At 34.0% G+C, this 12,315-nt stretch overlaps 1 protein-coding gene across 4 annotated transcripts in view; it reads right to left on the bottom strand.

Moving 5' to 3' along the window:
• The window catches only part of CEP350 (centrosomal protein 350), a 188,895-nt gene that overhangs the window by 30,135 nt on the left and 146,445 nt on the right, over positions 1-12,315 (bottom strand). For all 4 annotated transcript variants that reach the window (XM_058274814.2, XM_058274815.2, XM_058274816.2 and 1 more), the window contains 3 exons: positions 7,890-8,101; positions 7,250-7,391; positions 1,897-2,057 (listed from right to left, as the gene is read on the bottom strand). In XM_058274814.2, the coding sequence (XP_058130797.1) occupies positions 1,897-2,057; positions 7,250-7,391; positions 7,890-8,101 (515 nt within the window). The remainder of the gene's footprint in view (positions 1-1,896; positions 2,058-7,249; positions 7,392-7,889; positions 8,102-12,315) is intronic.

Genomic DNA, 12,315 nt, shown 5'->3' with positions numbered 1-12,315 from the left:
TGACATAGCCATTAATGAACTTTTTGAACAATGCTATTCAATTTAGTATTTCATCCCCAATACTGCTTCACTGAGAAGCTTTGTCAATGGCTCCTAACTGCCTAACAAGCAGTGCTTTTAAATCCTGGGCCCCACCATAGATAAATTAAATATAATCTCTCAGAGTGACCCCAGATATCTGTATTTTTCAAAAAGCTCTCCAGTTAATTTTTATGTGTAGCCAGGTTGAAGATTATTGCCCTATGAATGTAGGATGAAGTCCAAACTCATTAGTCTGATTCCTAAGGTCCTTAATATGATCTTTATTTTTAAACTATATCCTTATTACTTTCCAACATGAACTCCCCAATATAGCCATTTTATCTTAATCACTTTTTCTATTTGTAAACATTTGTGCAAATTATAATCCCTGTTTCCATCTCTGCATTGTGTACCTCTATGAATGTCTGTGTTGCCAGATCTGTTAGGCCTATCTTCTGTGTGGAAATTAGTGTAGCATAATGGTAAAGGCACAGAATTTGTAATTAGAGCTAGATTAAAATCCTGGGTTTATCACATATGAGCTGTGTGTTCCTGGGTAAATCATTAATCTTAATGAAACTCAGTTTCCTTCAACTGAAAAACAGGGATAATAATACCTACATCTCGTTGCTGTGAGGATTAAATGAGGAGTTCCTGGTACATAAACAGGCACTTGAATATTTGATGATAAAATTAATAAATATAGGAGGAACAGATTTGTTTGGTGTTATGCAAGGGGGACCAATGGGTGGGAATTAAAAAGAAATTTTGGCTAAACATAACAAAGGACTATTTAACACCTAGAGCATCTAGAGTGAAACTACTGCCTGAAAAACTGAAATTTCTCATTACTGGAAATGTTTAGGTAGAAGTTGAATGATCCTCTCTAGTGATGCCAGAAGAGGGATTCTTGCAATGAGCAATAGACTCAGAACAATTCTATAACTGATATGGTGTTTTAGGAATACTAGGCTAGCAGAATGTTTGTAACAGTGAAGCAGCCAAAGGCAGGGACATCTAAAGGGCCATGCAGACAGAGAGGCAAAATGTTGTAAGGGTCTCAACTAGCTTGAAGGCAGTAGGAATGGGGAAGGACAAGTAAGAAGCTTTATAAAAGAAGGATCAATAGGATCTGGAGACTGAATGGATGGGAGAAAAGAGAATGAGGACAGTATCAAAACTGGAGACCCAGCATGGGGAAAAAACTGGAGAAGGCTTTTGGAGTTTGGGAAAAATGTCAAGTCCAAAGTTATTTAGGAGCCATTCAAGTAGAGAGGTAAGAGTTCTACTAATAAGTTTTATGGTATGAAACAATATTCTGCTTAAAAAAAAAAGCAGTAACAATTGTAACAGCTAGAATTATTTATCTTATGGTTCTCTGCTTAAGAGCGAGTGAAGGGAAGCAGCTGTGGCTCAAGCAGTTGAGCTCCCATTTACCATACGGAGGGCCTGGGACCTCCTGGTAAAAAAGAAAAGAGGCATCCCAGACCTGTGGGCCTCAAAGTGGTGAAGTGATGCACCAAAGAGAGGATGATGCAACCAGACAGGGGAAAAAAAAAGAGGGCATGGATACTGATCCTTTTTCCATAGGCCTAATCTTTCTTGTTAAAAAAAAACTTACTATAATACTTTAATATTGAATTTGATAATTTCTTAATATTTAATAATTTGATTTAACATTTAATGTTTAATGTTTTAAGCAAGAGTTTATTTAGATAGCCTCAGAATTTTTAAATTTGGAGGTAGGGTAAAAATGTGGTACCAAACTAATTCATACTGAAAAATCCTATTCCATTACTTTATTCACAACATTAAAACATTTTTGGCTTCATATATATATAAGCTTTGGTATTAAAACTTCTTTCTGTGTCTAACCTCTAGCTGTTTGATCAGACTGGCTTCTTGGGCTTTCAGTCTTTCCTTTTGCCTTTTTTTCTGTTCCTTCTTCAACTGGTCCACAACTGATTTTCTTTTCCGCAGTTCATCTTTCAGAGCTCTGATCCTACCTTCAATGTCACTCTGGTCAGATGTAGTTTCTGAAAGAGATGAAATTCTTTTATTTAACTTTAATTTAAGAATAAGGTTAATTTAATTACTACTGAAAAGCTGTAATGTAATAATTCATTTATATAAAATCAATCTAATATTTAAAATGATAGAATTTGAGCTTCTGAATATTTGTTAGTTATATGCATCCCTCTTACCTCTAAATTCTTTAATTTTTTTTCTTGGTTTCTCCAATTTACTTTCATTTTCTAATTGTACTATCTGAAACTTTAAATACATTTCAGGGTACCCTATTTACCAAAGTACCCAGAAGCGGAAAAACTTTTAGGTTAGCAAAATTTGGATATTCTACAAGAAATTATTTTCCAGTAATAAGAGTCATGTTTAACCCTTTTTCTCCTTACTTTTTTTCTTTTTTCAGTACCAGGGCTGGGGATTGAACCTGGGACCTCATATGTAGGAAGCCAGCGCTGTTGAGCACTGAGCTACATCGGCTCCCCAGAGTTGGTTTCCTCGTTTGTTGTTTTTGGTTTTCATGAGGTCTGGGGATTGAACCCAGGACCTTGTACATGAGTGTAGGTGCTCAACTGCTTGAGCTACATCTGCTCCTCTTAGTTACATTTTTAAGTCCATATTAAACTAAACTGGATTTTTGCCATTTTAAACTGTTGCGACTCATCAGGTGATGTCTTACTATCATATAAAAGAAGAAAGAGTATTAAAAAAATACAATTCTGTAATCTTTCTTTGAAAGCTCTTAAAATAACTGAAATGAAGTCTAATTAAATTTTATTTTTTTCCCCAACACATGCACACACATGGAGTATAAGTCTGATCATGGCAAAATCATGAAAAAGACATTTCATTATAAGTGTCCTATGCTTGCTATGAAACAAAGTAAGACTACTTATTTTACTTCATGTGGAAATTATACAGTATGATATGACTGTTCTTCACACTTCCTCCCAGAATCACACAATGGTGTCTTTTCCACACATTACTGTTGAATGAAACATATAATCACCATACATATGTACGGAAAACTCATGTGCACTATAACATTACATCATAAATAACCATATTTTTAAACAGGTAACTTCAGATTAAATTACATAAGAACTAGTTATGGAATTTGTTTAAATGTAAACAAATGGTTTTATAGTATTTTTTTGGGGTGGGTGGGTGGGTAGTGTGATCCAAATATCTGGATAAGAAATAATGAAATCTGAATTCCTGTTTCTATGTCTTTAACTTAAGGTATACTAGGAAAGTTATATTCACCTTACACCAGTAGGGGAATCATGTTCAGCATCTGTCATGGGCAAAGCTCATGATTTACTGATCAACACTCTTATAAAATGAAGTAATAATAAAGGCCATTTTTCAATTCTGGATCAACTACTTACCTACTTGATCTTGACCAATTTCTAGAACTGGTGTGAAGATTAAATAAAATAAGGTACATATACCATGAAGCATAGTGCTCAGAAAACTGTAGAAGCTCAATAAATGCTGGTAATAAAACTCACACAAAACATTTTATGTAGCTATATTTTAGAAAATGTATTAATTTGGTTTACTTAATTAAAAAGGTGGTGGTGAGGGAAGAGCACAAATGTGTATCTCTCTCATGCTTTCTTTTAATTTCTGAAGAAAAGCATCAATTGGTTTTAAGATTAAACATTTCTAAATCCTTAGTAGCAGACTGTATATTAATTGAATTGATAATAATTCTAACATTAATACAATGATTGGGAGGATTTCAGTCTCAATTAAAAATTATAATCTCTCTAAAATGAAGTATAAAGCCATACCTCTGCATGTTCCACAACTCTGTATTCTTTAGCCTGATAAGCTTTATGTGCTTTCAACTTGAGAGGTTACTCTGATAAAATTTAATTAGAGACCACTAGACTCCCACGGATTATTTTTTAATGAATATATTTTTAAAATGGTATATATCAGCAGTGATTTTGTAAGGTAAAGAATCATCATCATCATCATCTATGGTTGTAAAGATTTAATATCAATTGATAAGAAACTTGGAGTTTTCTAATGGAAAGTCCTTGGGAAATTTTTACATATATATTAATTTTAAGGAGGCACCAGGGATTGAACCTGAGACCTCGAACATGGGAACAGGCACTCAAACACTGAGCTACACTGGCTCCCCTGACTTTTTTTTTTCTTTTTAATATTTTTAAGTACTAAAGAAACCAAAGGTGGACAAAAGAAGGTAATCAGAGACTAAATAAAACTTATAAAAATGAATGGGGATGAGGGTATATTATGTACCTGCCAAAATCTAGTATTACTGCATAGAATTTATCATTAATAACATTCTAAGAGAATCTCTAGATATTGTTGCTTTTTTTTTTTTTTTTTAACTCAAGTAACTCTCTAAATGAATATATTATCTTTATGGAAGTTTTTCCTATAGGTTTTTTTTTTTTTTTTTGGTGGGTAAAGGAAAGGTAGTATGACAGTTCAGTTTGTTGAAGCATGTCAAGACAGAATAACCTGATGTAAAAAATTAGGTTTCTGATTATTTGACACATGTTGATTGGTAATAAACTTCTCATCACTTGAGATATTATATAACTCTACTACATTAAAATGCCACTTCCACAAATACTCTTTATATATAATGATATCATCATGATTAGGTAGACTGCATCTACAGTTTAGAAATCTCAGGACTATTTTTCTAAAACTATTTAATATTATTAGAATAAGTTTTACAATAAAATAATATTTCATGGACATTATTACACTTATACAAGATGGTTAAGACATTATTCCATGACTACAAATGAAAAAATCTAACATGGGAATGAAACTTGAAGAAAGTCACCAGTAAGTAACATACCTACAATAAGAACCCATGGGGGAGACAAACAGAAGCACAGAGTGCTATGGGAACATATATGCCTAACCCAGGCCTGAGTTTTGGAGAAGGCTAGAAAAGAAAAAGTTAAGTTTAAACTAAAAAAAGAACAGGAATTAATGCAGTGAAAGGCAGAGAGAAGAGCATTCATAACAAAGTGAAACAGCATGAACAAAAGTCCAGAGGTAAGAGGGAATATGATACATTTGCAAAAATCACAAGTAATTCAGCATGGCTGGAGCACAGAATGAGAAGAGGGTGAAGGATTAATAGATGAGGTTATGTGAACAATCGGTCTGAAATCTTAAAGCCTTATACGCTGTGCTAAGAAGTTTAGACTTCATCCTGAAGGCAACTGGAAGTCAATGAAGGATTATAAACAGTGTGTTTATACGATCAGAGGTATGTTTTGGAACTCTGAATACAGTGTAGAAAAGGAAAAAAGAAAAAAGACTGGAGGCAGGAAGATCAATGGGTAGGTGGCTGTTAAGACCCAGTCAAGAGAATGATGGTGTTCTGAATTAAGTAGTAGAATTTCGAATGGAAATATCTGAGATATTTAAGATACAAAATTGGCAGTATTTATAGCATACTAGAGATGGGAGTTGGCAATGCAAGGGGAAAAAAAGGTTGGCGGGGTAAAGGAGGACATGGATTCCTTGTGATGCCCTGAATTAAGGTAGTAAGCTTAGGAATAGACTAAAATATAAAACTAACAAGATTTTTGCTAATTGGATGCAGGGGTGGTGGGAGGACAGGGGTGGCAAGAAAAGATGAGAGTCTGAGGAGGACACCAATTCCATGGGATACCTTACAAAAAAAGTCTCCAAAACAGGCTTCTGTGTACTAACACTTTTTTGAGTTTCACAATGTAATATGCCTATTAAAAATTATGAAAAATCTCAAAGAAGCTTACTTAATTTAGCACTTATCACTTTTATTTGACCAAGGAACCACTTCTCACCATAAAACAGTTATCAATACCACCTCTGACTGGTGTTTTATGGAACTTACTTTGGTAAACACAATTGCAAACTCTTCTATCCCCTGTTCCCGTAGCATTCTGCACCTCACTGAACCATTTGCAATTTCATTAATCTGTCATGTTTTCTAATGACTCCAGTACTCTTATCTATTCTCTACCAAGAAATCCCCTTCCCCCATATTCTTTGCTTAGTTTACCTCTCACTAATCCAAAAAGTTCCTGCTTGAAGGCCTCATGTGACTCGGACAGCCTATTCCCTTTGTGGTCAGGCTCAGATGGGGGCCTTTCTCTAAGAGAACTAATACATACACAGATCTTTATCACAGCATTTCTCATATTGCTGGTTTTCTTATCTATCTTCCTTAGACCATAAGCTCCTTAAGATTAGAGGTAGTTTCTCATAATACCTTCCCAGCATACAGTGAATGAACAACAAATGCTTGCTAAATATATGAGTAATTTTAAAAGCAAAACTTAGTACTTAGATTATGTGAAAAAAAAGGATAATAATCAGATGAAACACTTAATTTTTCACTGATATCAAAGTATAACATTCTGTCTATAGTGCATGACATGTAGAAAAGGTTCAACAAATGTATGATGAATAAAGTCCATTAACACACAAGAATATAATAGTTTATCAGGTTTTGTGAAATTAGGAATCTGTCAATGAAATGAAAAGAATTATCAGATTAAATTTTGGCAAGAAAAATGTCTTCACAAGTGCAATGAAGGATAACAGTGTACTAGCAGGTGGCTGGACAAAAAAAAAAATTTTTTTTTAGGAGGTACCGGAGATTGAACCCAGGACCTTATACATGGGAACCAGGTACCCCATCACTAAGCCACATCTGCTCTCCTAGACAAAAGCTTTTTTTAAACATTTTTATTTTTTTAAATTGTCTTTTTAAAAAAAAGATATATAGATCACAAAAAATGTTACATTAAAAAATATAAGAGTTTCCCATATATCCCACTCCCCAACCCCCTACTCCGTCCACATCAACAACCTCTTTCGTCATTGTGGCACATTCATTGCATTTGGTGAATACATTTGGAGCACTGCTGTACCACATGGATTATTGTTTACATTGTAGTTTACACTTTCTCCCAGTCTATTCAGTGGGTTATATATATAATGTTCAGCATCTGTCCCTGCAATATAATTTAGGACAATTCCAAGTCTCGAAAATGCCCCCACATAACATCTCTTCTTTCCTTTCCCTGCCCTCAGCAACTACCATGGCCACTGTCTCCACACCAATGATACAATTTCTTCCATTAGACAAAAGCTTTTGAAGAGGAATTAAAATACAGTACAAAGAAAACAAACTCATTATTAGTCTTACCTGACTGTGTCATAGATAATGACTCATCTGACCAACTATAACAGTGTTGATGGGACTTGATAGGTAGACATTGTCCTCCTGTCCTATGACTTCCTTTGCCAGACTCCTGTTTTGACACAGATGTGCAGCTTTTGGGAGGTGACTATTCAAACAGAAAACCAAATGGGAAGTAGTTTGTGATACAGTTGTAAAATTTTGAACCAATAACCATTTCTTTAAAGAGATAAAACCATTACTTTTATTCTGACTGTGAATTATAGTTATAATAAGGTCACACTGGTATGACTTAAGGACTCAGTGTTTTTGTTAAGTGACAAAACACAGATCTCAAAAAGTAATTATGTTGTTCCTTCAAATTATTTTTACTAAAGACTTCGGAAAGCTCCATTCCCCTCAATATTGATAAGCTTAATAGTATATACTTTCATAACTACTACTTAAGCTACAGGACTTATGTTTACAAATCCTTAGGAGCCAGTGAGAAACTTTTTTTTTATTCAAATGTTATTTCCTTTATGTTAGAAGTATGGGTATGATGATCACTGCTGTCATTAATAGCAACAATACAACTGTTACTAATACACCTTTAAAACAAGTTATTTCTGAAGAAGTATTAATATATAAACATACATTAGCTTACATGTTTACTAGGAGAGGTAGAGGATTCCAGTTCCTGTGAAAAAAACATTTCTTCAGTAAGTATACTGTGATCTGGACTCCCTGGATGCTCCTGAACTGTAGACTCAGTTGGCACATATTCTATAGCAGGGCTGCCCAATTCTTCTGGAATAGAGCTTTCACTGTTTAGGTGGGAATAGGAAGGCAGTGGAGATTCTTCTTCACTAGCTATTTCTAGAATGGGTAAATTCAAGAAAGGAAAAAGGTAAAAACAAGAAAAAAATATACAATCTTAGTCAATGGAAAGATTCAGCTATAATTTCTTTATCATGCCACTTACTGGGAGAAGATACATATAAAATAAAATCAGTAATGATAATGACTGACAATCTAAGTGTTCATGAGGATACAGAGAAATTACAATGCATATATTTTTAAGTTGGAAAGTGGTCCAACCACTTTGGAAAAATTTGTCATTACTTAGAAAAAATACAGATATTCTGTGACCTAGCAATTCCATTCCGAGGTTCTAGAAAAATCTTGCATAATACGAAGCAGGATACATATGTACACAATTGTCATGAGCAGGATTATAATAGTAAAAAAAGGAAGAGATCCAAATGTATATTAACAGTAAAATGGATAAACTGTAGAATATTTACACAATAGAATGCTATATAAAAAAATGCTAGACCTACATGCATCAAATTACCAAGTAGAAAAAAGCAAGTCACATAAAGCAAGTTATACACAGTATAATTCCATAATATATGCAAAACTAAATAATATATTATGGATTCATATACAGATACAGTAAAACTACAAGGTAATACAGAAATATAGTACAGCAGTTATCCCTGGGGCAAACATAAGGGAAGGTATACTCAAGGGCTTCAAAGACATAAGTAATATTCATAAGTAGAGTGGTAGGCACCTTGGTGATTATTTTATTTAAACTTACATCTATGTTTTATATACTCTTTCACATGAATGACATATTTCATAATAAATGGGTAAAATGAAAATTCTGATTTGTGATTAGAGATGAAGGAGAAATTTCAGTTCATTTTTATTGTGCTACTTTTTATAATTTATAGATATTATATTCAGTTTATAGAACAGATATGTTCCAAAAAGTAGCATATAAAATGAACTATTATAACACAAATATTTTCCCCATCCACTGAGGAATAATAGATTTGTTTCATTGGGGAAAAAAATCTAAAGGGGTAAATTATGTTTTAAGTGAAGCTGGCTGATAGCTAAATGGAGATAAACTATGAATTTTATTTAGTAGTTTCGGAATTTTGGCACTGTCTTGCCTTCAGAATTTCTTGTGTATTGTGGTCTGTACTTTTGCCACAAAAATATATTTGACACTAGGCAGAAATTTTGACACTATACTTACATATTCTTTTTTTAAAAAAAAGATTTATTTATTTCTCTCCCCTTCCCCCCACCCAAGTTGTCTGTTCTCTGTGTCTATTTGCTGTGTGTTCTTTGTCCACTTTTATTGTTGTCAGCAGCACGGGAATCTGTGTTTCTCTTTGTTGCATCATCTTGTTGTGTCAGCTCTCTGTGCGTGAGGTGCCATTCCTGGGCAGCCTGAACTTTCTTTCGCGCTGGGTGGCTCTCCTTACAGGGCGCACTCCTTGCATGTGGGGCTCCCCTGCGTGGGGTCGCCCCTGCGTGGTACGGCACTCCATGCGCATCAGCACTGCATGTGGGCCAGCTGCACACGGGTTAAGGAGGCCCGGGGTTTGAACTGCGGACCTCCCATGTGGTAGATGGATGCCCTAACTACTGGGCCAAGTCCGCTTCCCATACTTGCATATTCTTAAGAACGTGCATTACTTTGTTCCTTTCCTTCTTTGTTTCTACATGTATAATGCCCCAAAAGGACCAGGTTACAATATCACACTGGCTAAGTACTGCTAACATTTGATATACTCAATTCTGAATATATCACTTGAGATTTTTAAGGTCCATAGATGAATATCCTCCTACACCTGAAATCTATAAAGTAAGTTTATTCAACAGAGGGAATATATGTGCCTCAAGGAATGTTTTACTTTGGTAAAATAAGGATTATATGACACAAAGCATTTCATTTAAAAAGTTTAAAAGGTATACTTTATATGTGTATGTGTATCATAATCAGAATGGTTGAATGAATAAACTCTAAAAATTCTCAAGGATACTCATCTACTCTAAGACAAAGTGGATAAAATTGAAAATGGTTTAGAAAATAATTTAATTTTTAGATAGCAGGGAATAGAAACCTCTACATTTCAGCTTTATATCCCATAATGTTGATATTTTATTTTTGTTTGATAATGGTAACACGTATCCATTTAAAAAATTCTAGTATAAAGAAGGAAATGAAAGCAACTTGTACTCCTATCTCCCAAGAGAAAACCACCAATTCTCCAATCTGATGTCTCTGTGGAAAACTTTATTTTGAAAGTGAGCAAACTGAGGTGTGTGTGTGCATACCAACCTTAATAGTTGGTATCTTACTTTTTAACCAGACATTATTCCATGCATTCTTACAAAAAGTATATATGTATGTTAAATGATGGTATATGAGTATATATATATCTTTTAAAACTGAAATGGGATCCTGCTTTATATACTTTAAAATAATTATTCACGTTTTGCCACTACACAGCTCTTTTAAACTTTTGTTTTTTGTGTTTTCCCCTTTTTGATGATAAATAGTATAAAAATGTAGTAAAAATAATATTCAAGTAGTACAGAAAGATGTCAAGTGACTACTGCACATACTCATCATCAACTACTGCCACCTGCACCATTTCCATACATCACCGGTAAACCAGTAATCAATTCGTTTGGTGTGTGTTTCATTCTAGATCTTTTCCTATACTCCCTGCCTTTTTTGATTTCCCTTTATTAGAGAAGTTGTGGATTTACAGAACAATCATGCATAAAATACAGGATTATTATATCCCTATTATTAACAACTTAAAATGGTGTGGGACATTTGTTAAAAGTAATGATAGCACATTTTTAATAATTATATTATTTTGAAGACAGAGTTATGTGTCAATTTCTCTATCTTTATACTTAAGGTTGCAACAAGAGTCTGGCAACATTTGGAAACATTTACAAGACTACTACTGGCCAATCTTAAGGATTTTGTTTGTTTGTTTAAATATACCCTATATAATGAGACACAATGAAATGGGAAAAAAAATCAAAACTTAGCAAAATGTGTAATCTATGTGCACCATTTAATAGGGGAGCCATTAGCCATATTTGGCTCATTAAATATTAATTACAATTAAATTGAAAATTCAGTTCCTCAGTTGTACTAGCCAGATTTTAAGTGCTGAAGAGTCACATGTGGCTAGTGGTTACCACATTGGATAGCAAATATACAGAAAGTTCTACTGGATATTGCTAACAGACTCTTAACAAATTAATAGGTGGAAAAGTAAACTTAACAAAATCCAAATAGATTTTGACATTTTGGGCATCTGAACTGGAGTAGTTGTAGCATTTATACAAATAACATACTCCTCGAAACTGAAAGCAGACTTTCCAATGTGTGGTTGTCTTGTTTACTACTGTAAACCTATTTTATACTGTTGCCCAACAACTGGTGCATGGTAAATATTGAATTATTTCTTGAGTCTCTAATCTAATAATATCTACTAAGAAAGAGGTGTAAGAGTCATTATGGCTACATTTTACATTTCAAATCTGGAAACAAAAGTACTTTTCTCTTGTTTTGGTGGGAGAAAGCAGAAGTTATTTTATGTGTAGACCATTAAAAAATTGCTTTGGAAAAATGTCCGAGAGTCCTTCTTTTCTGAACAATACCTTATAATGCTCTATGAAGAAAGACATGGGACTCAAATTCTTGCTTGTAATGGATATCTGTCATGTTTCTTAGAGTGAGAACACATTTTGAACCTTACTCTCCTTTCTGTTTGGTCAATCTCCTACCTCAAGAGTTCCTTGCCACCCAAGCCAGAAATTGGAAAATTGCTAAGACTGAGGGATCTGACCTAGGCTTCTCCAATATGATGTCCCTACAGAAGACTTCATTTTGGAGATGAGCAATCTGTGTAAGATATCTTTTACCCATGCATGATTTTACAACATCAAGCAATGGTTATTTGGAAAATATTGGTCCAGTGAGTTATACAAATCTTCCAAATGATGACACGTTTCATCACACAATATGAAAAGATCACATTCAGTAATATCACCAATCACATGAGGAAGGCCTTTTAAGTACTGAGATGTTAAGCTCATGACAGGGGAAATCTTAATTTTTGAGTGAAAATTGTCACTTCCAAAAATCTTAATTTTCACTTGAAAGCTTGAATTTTATCACTGGCAATAAATATTATCAGTTGTTCTCCCTGAAGAGTCAGGGTCACTTCATTTTTGATCTCTGTTGCAAATATACAACTCTG

This window comes from Dasypus novemcinctus, chromosome 13, assembly GCF_030445035.2.
Source record: "Dasypus novemcinctus isolate mDasNov1 chromosome 13, mDasNov1.1.hap2, whole genome shotgun sequence".
Classification (NCBI taxonomy): domain Eukaryota; kingdom Metazoa; phylum Chordata; class Mammalia; order Cingulata; family Dasypodidae; genus Dasypus; species Dasypus novemcinctus.
This window is presented reverse-complemented; position numbering and strand designations above follow the sequence as displayed.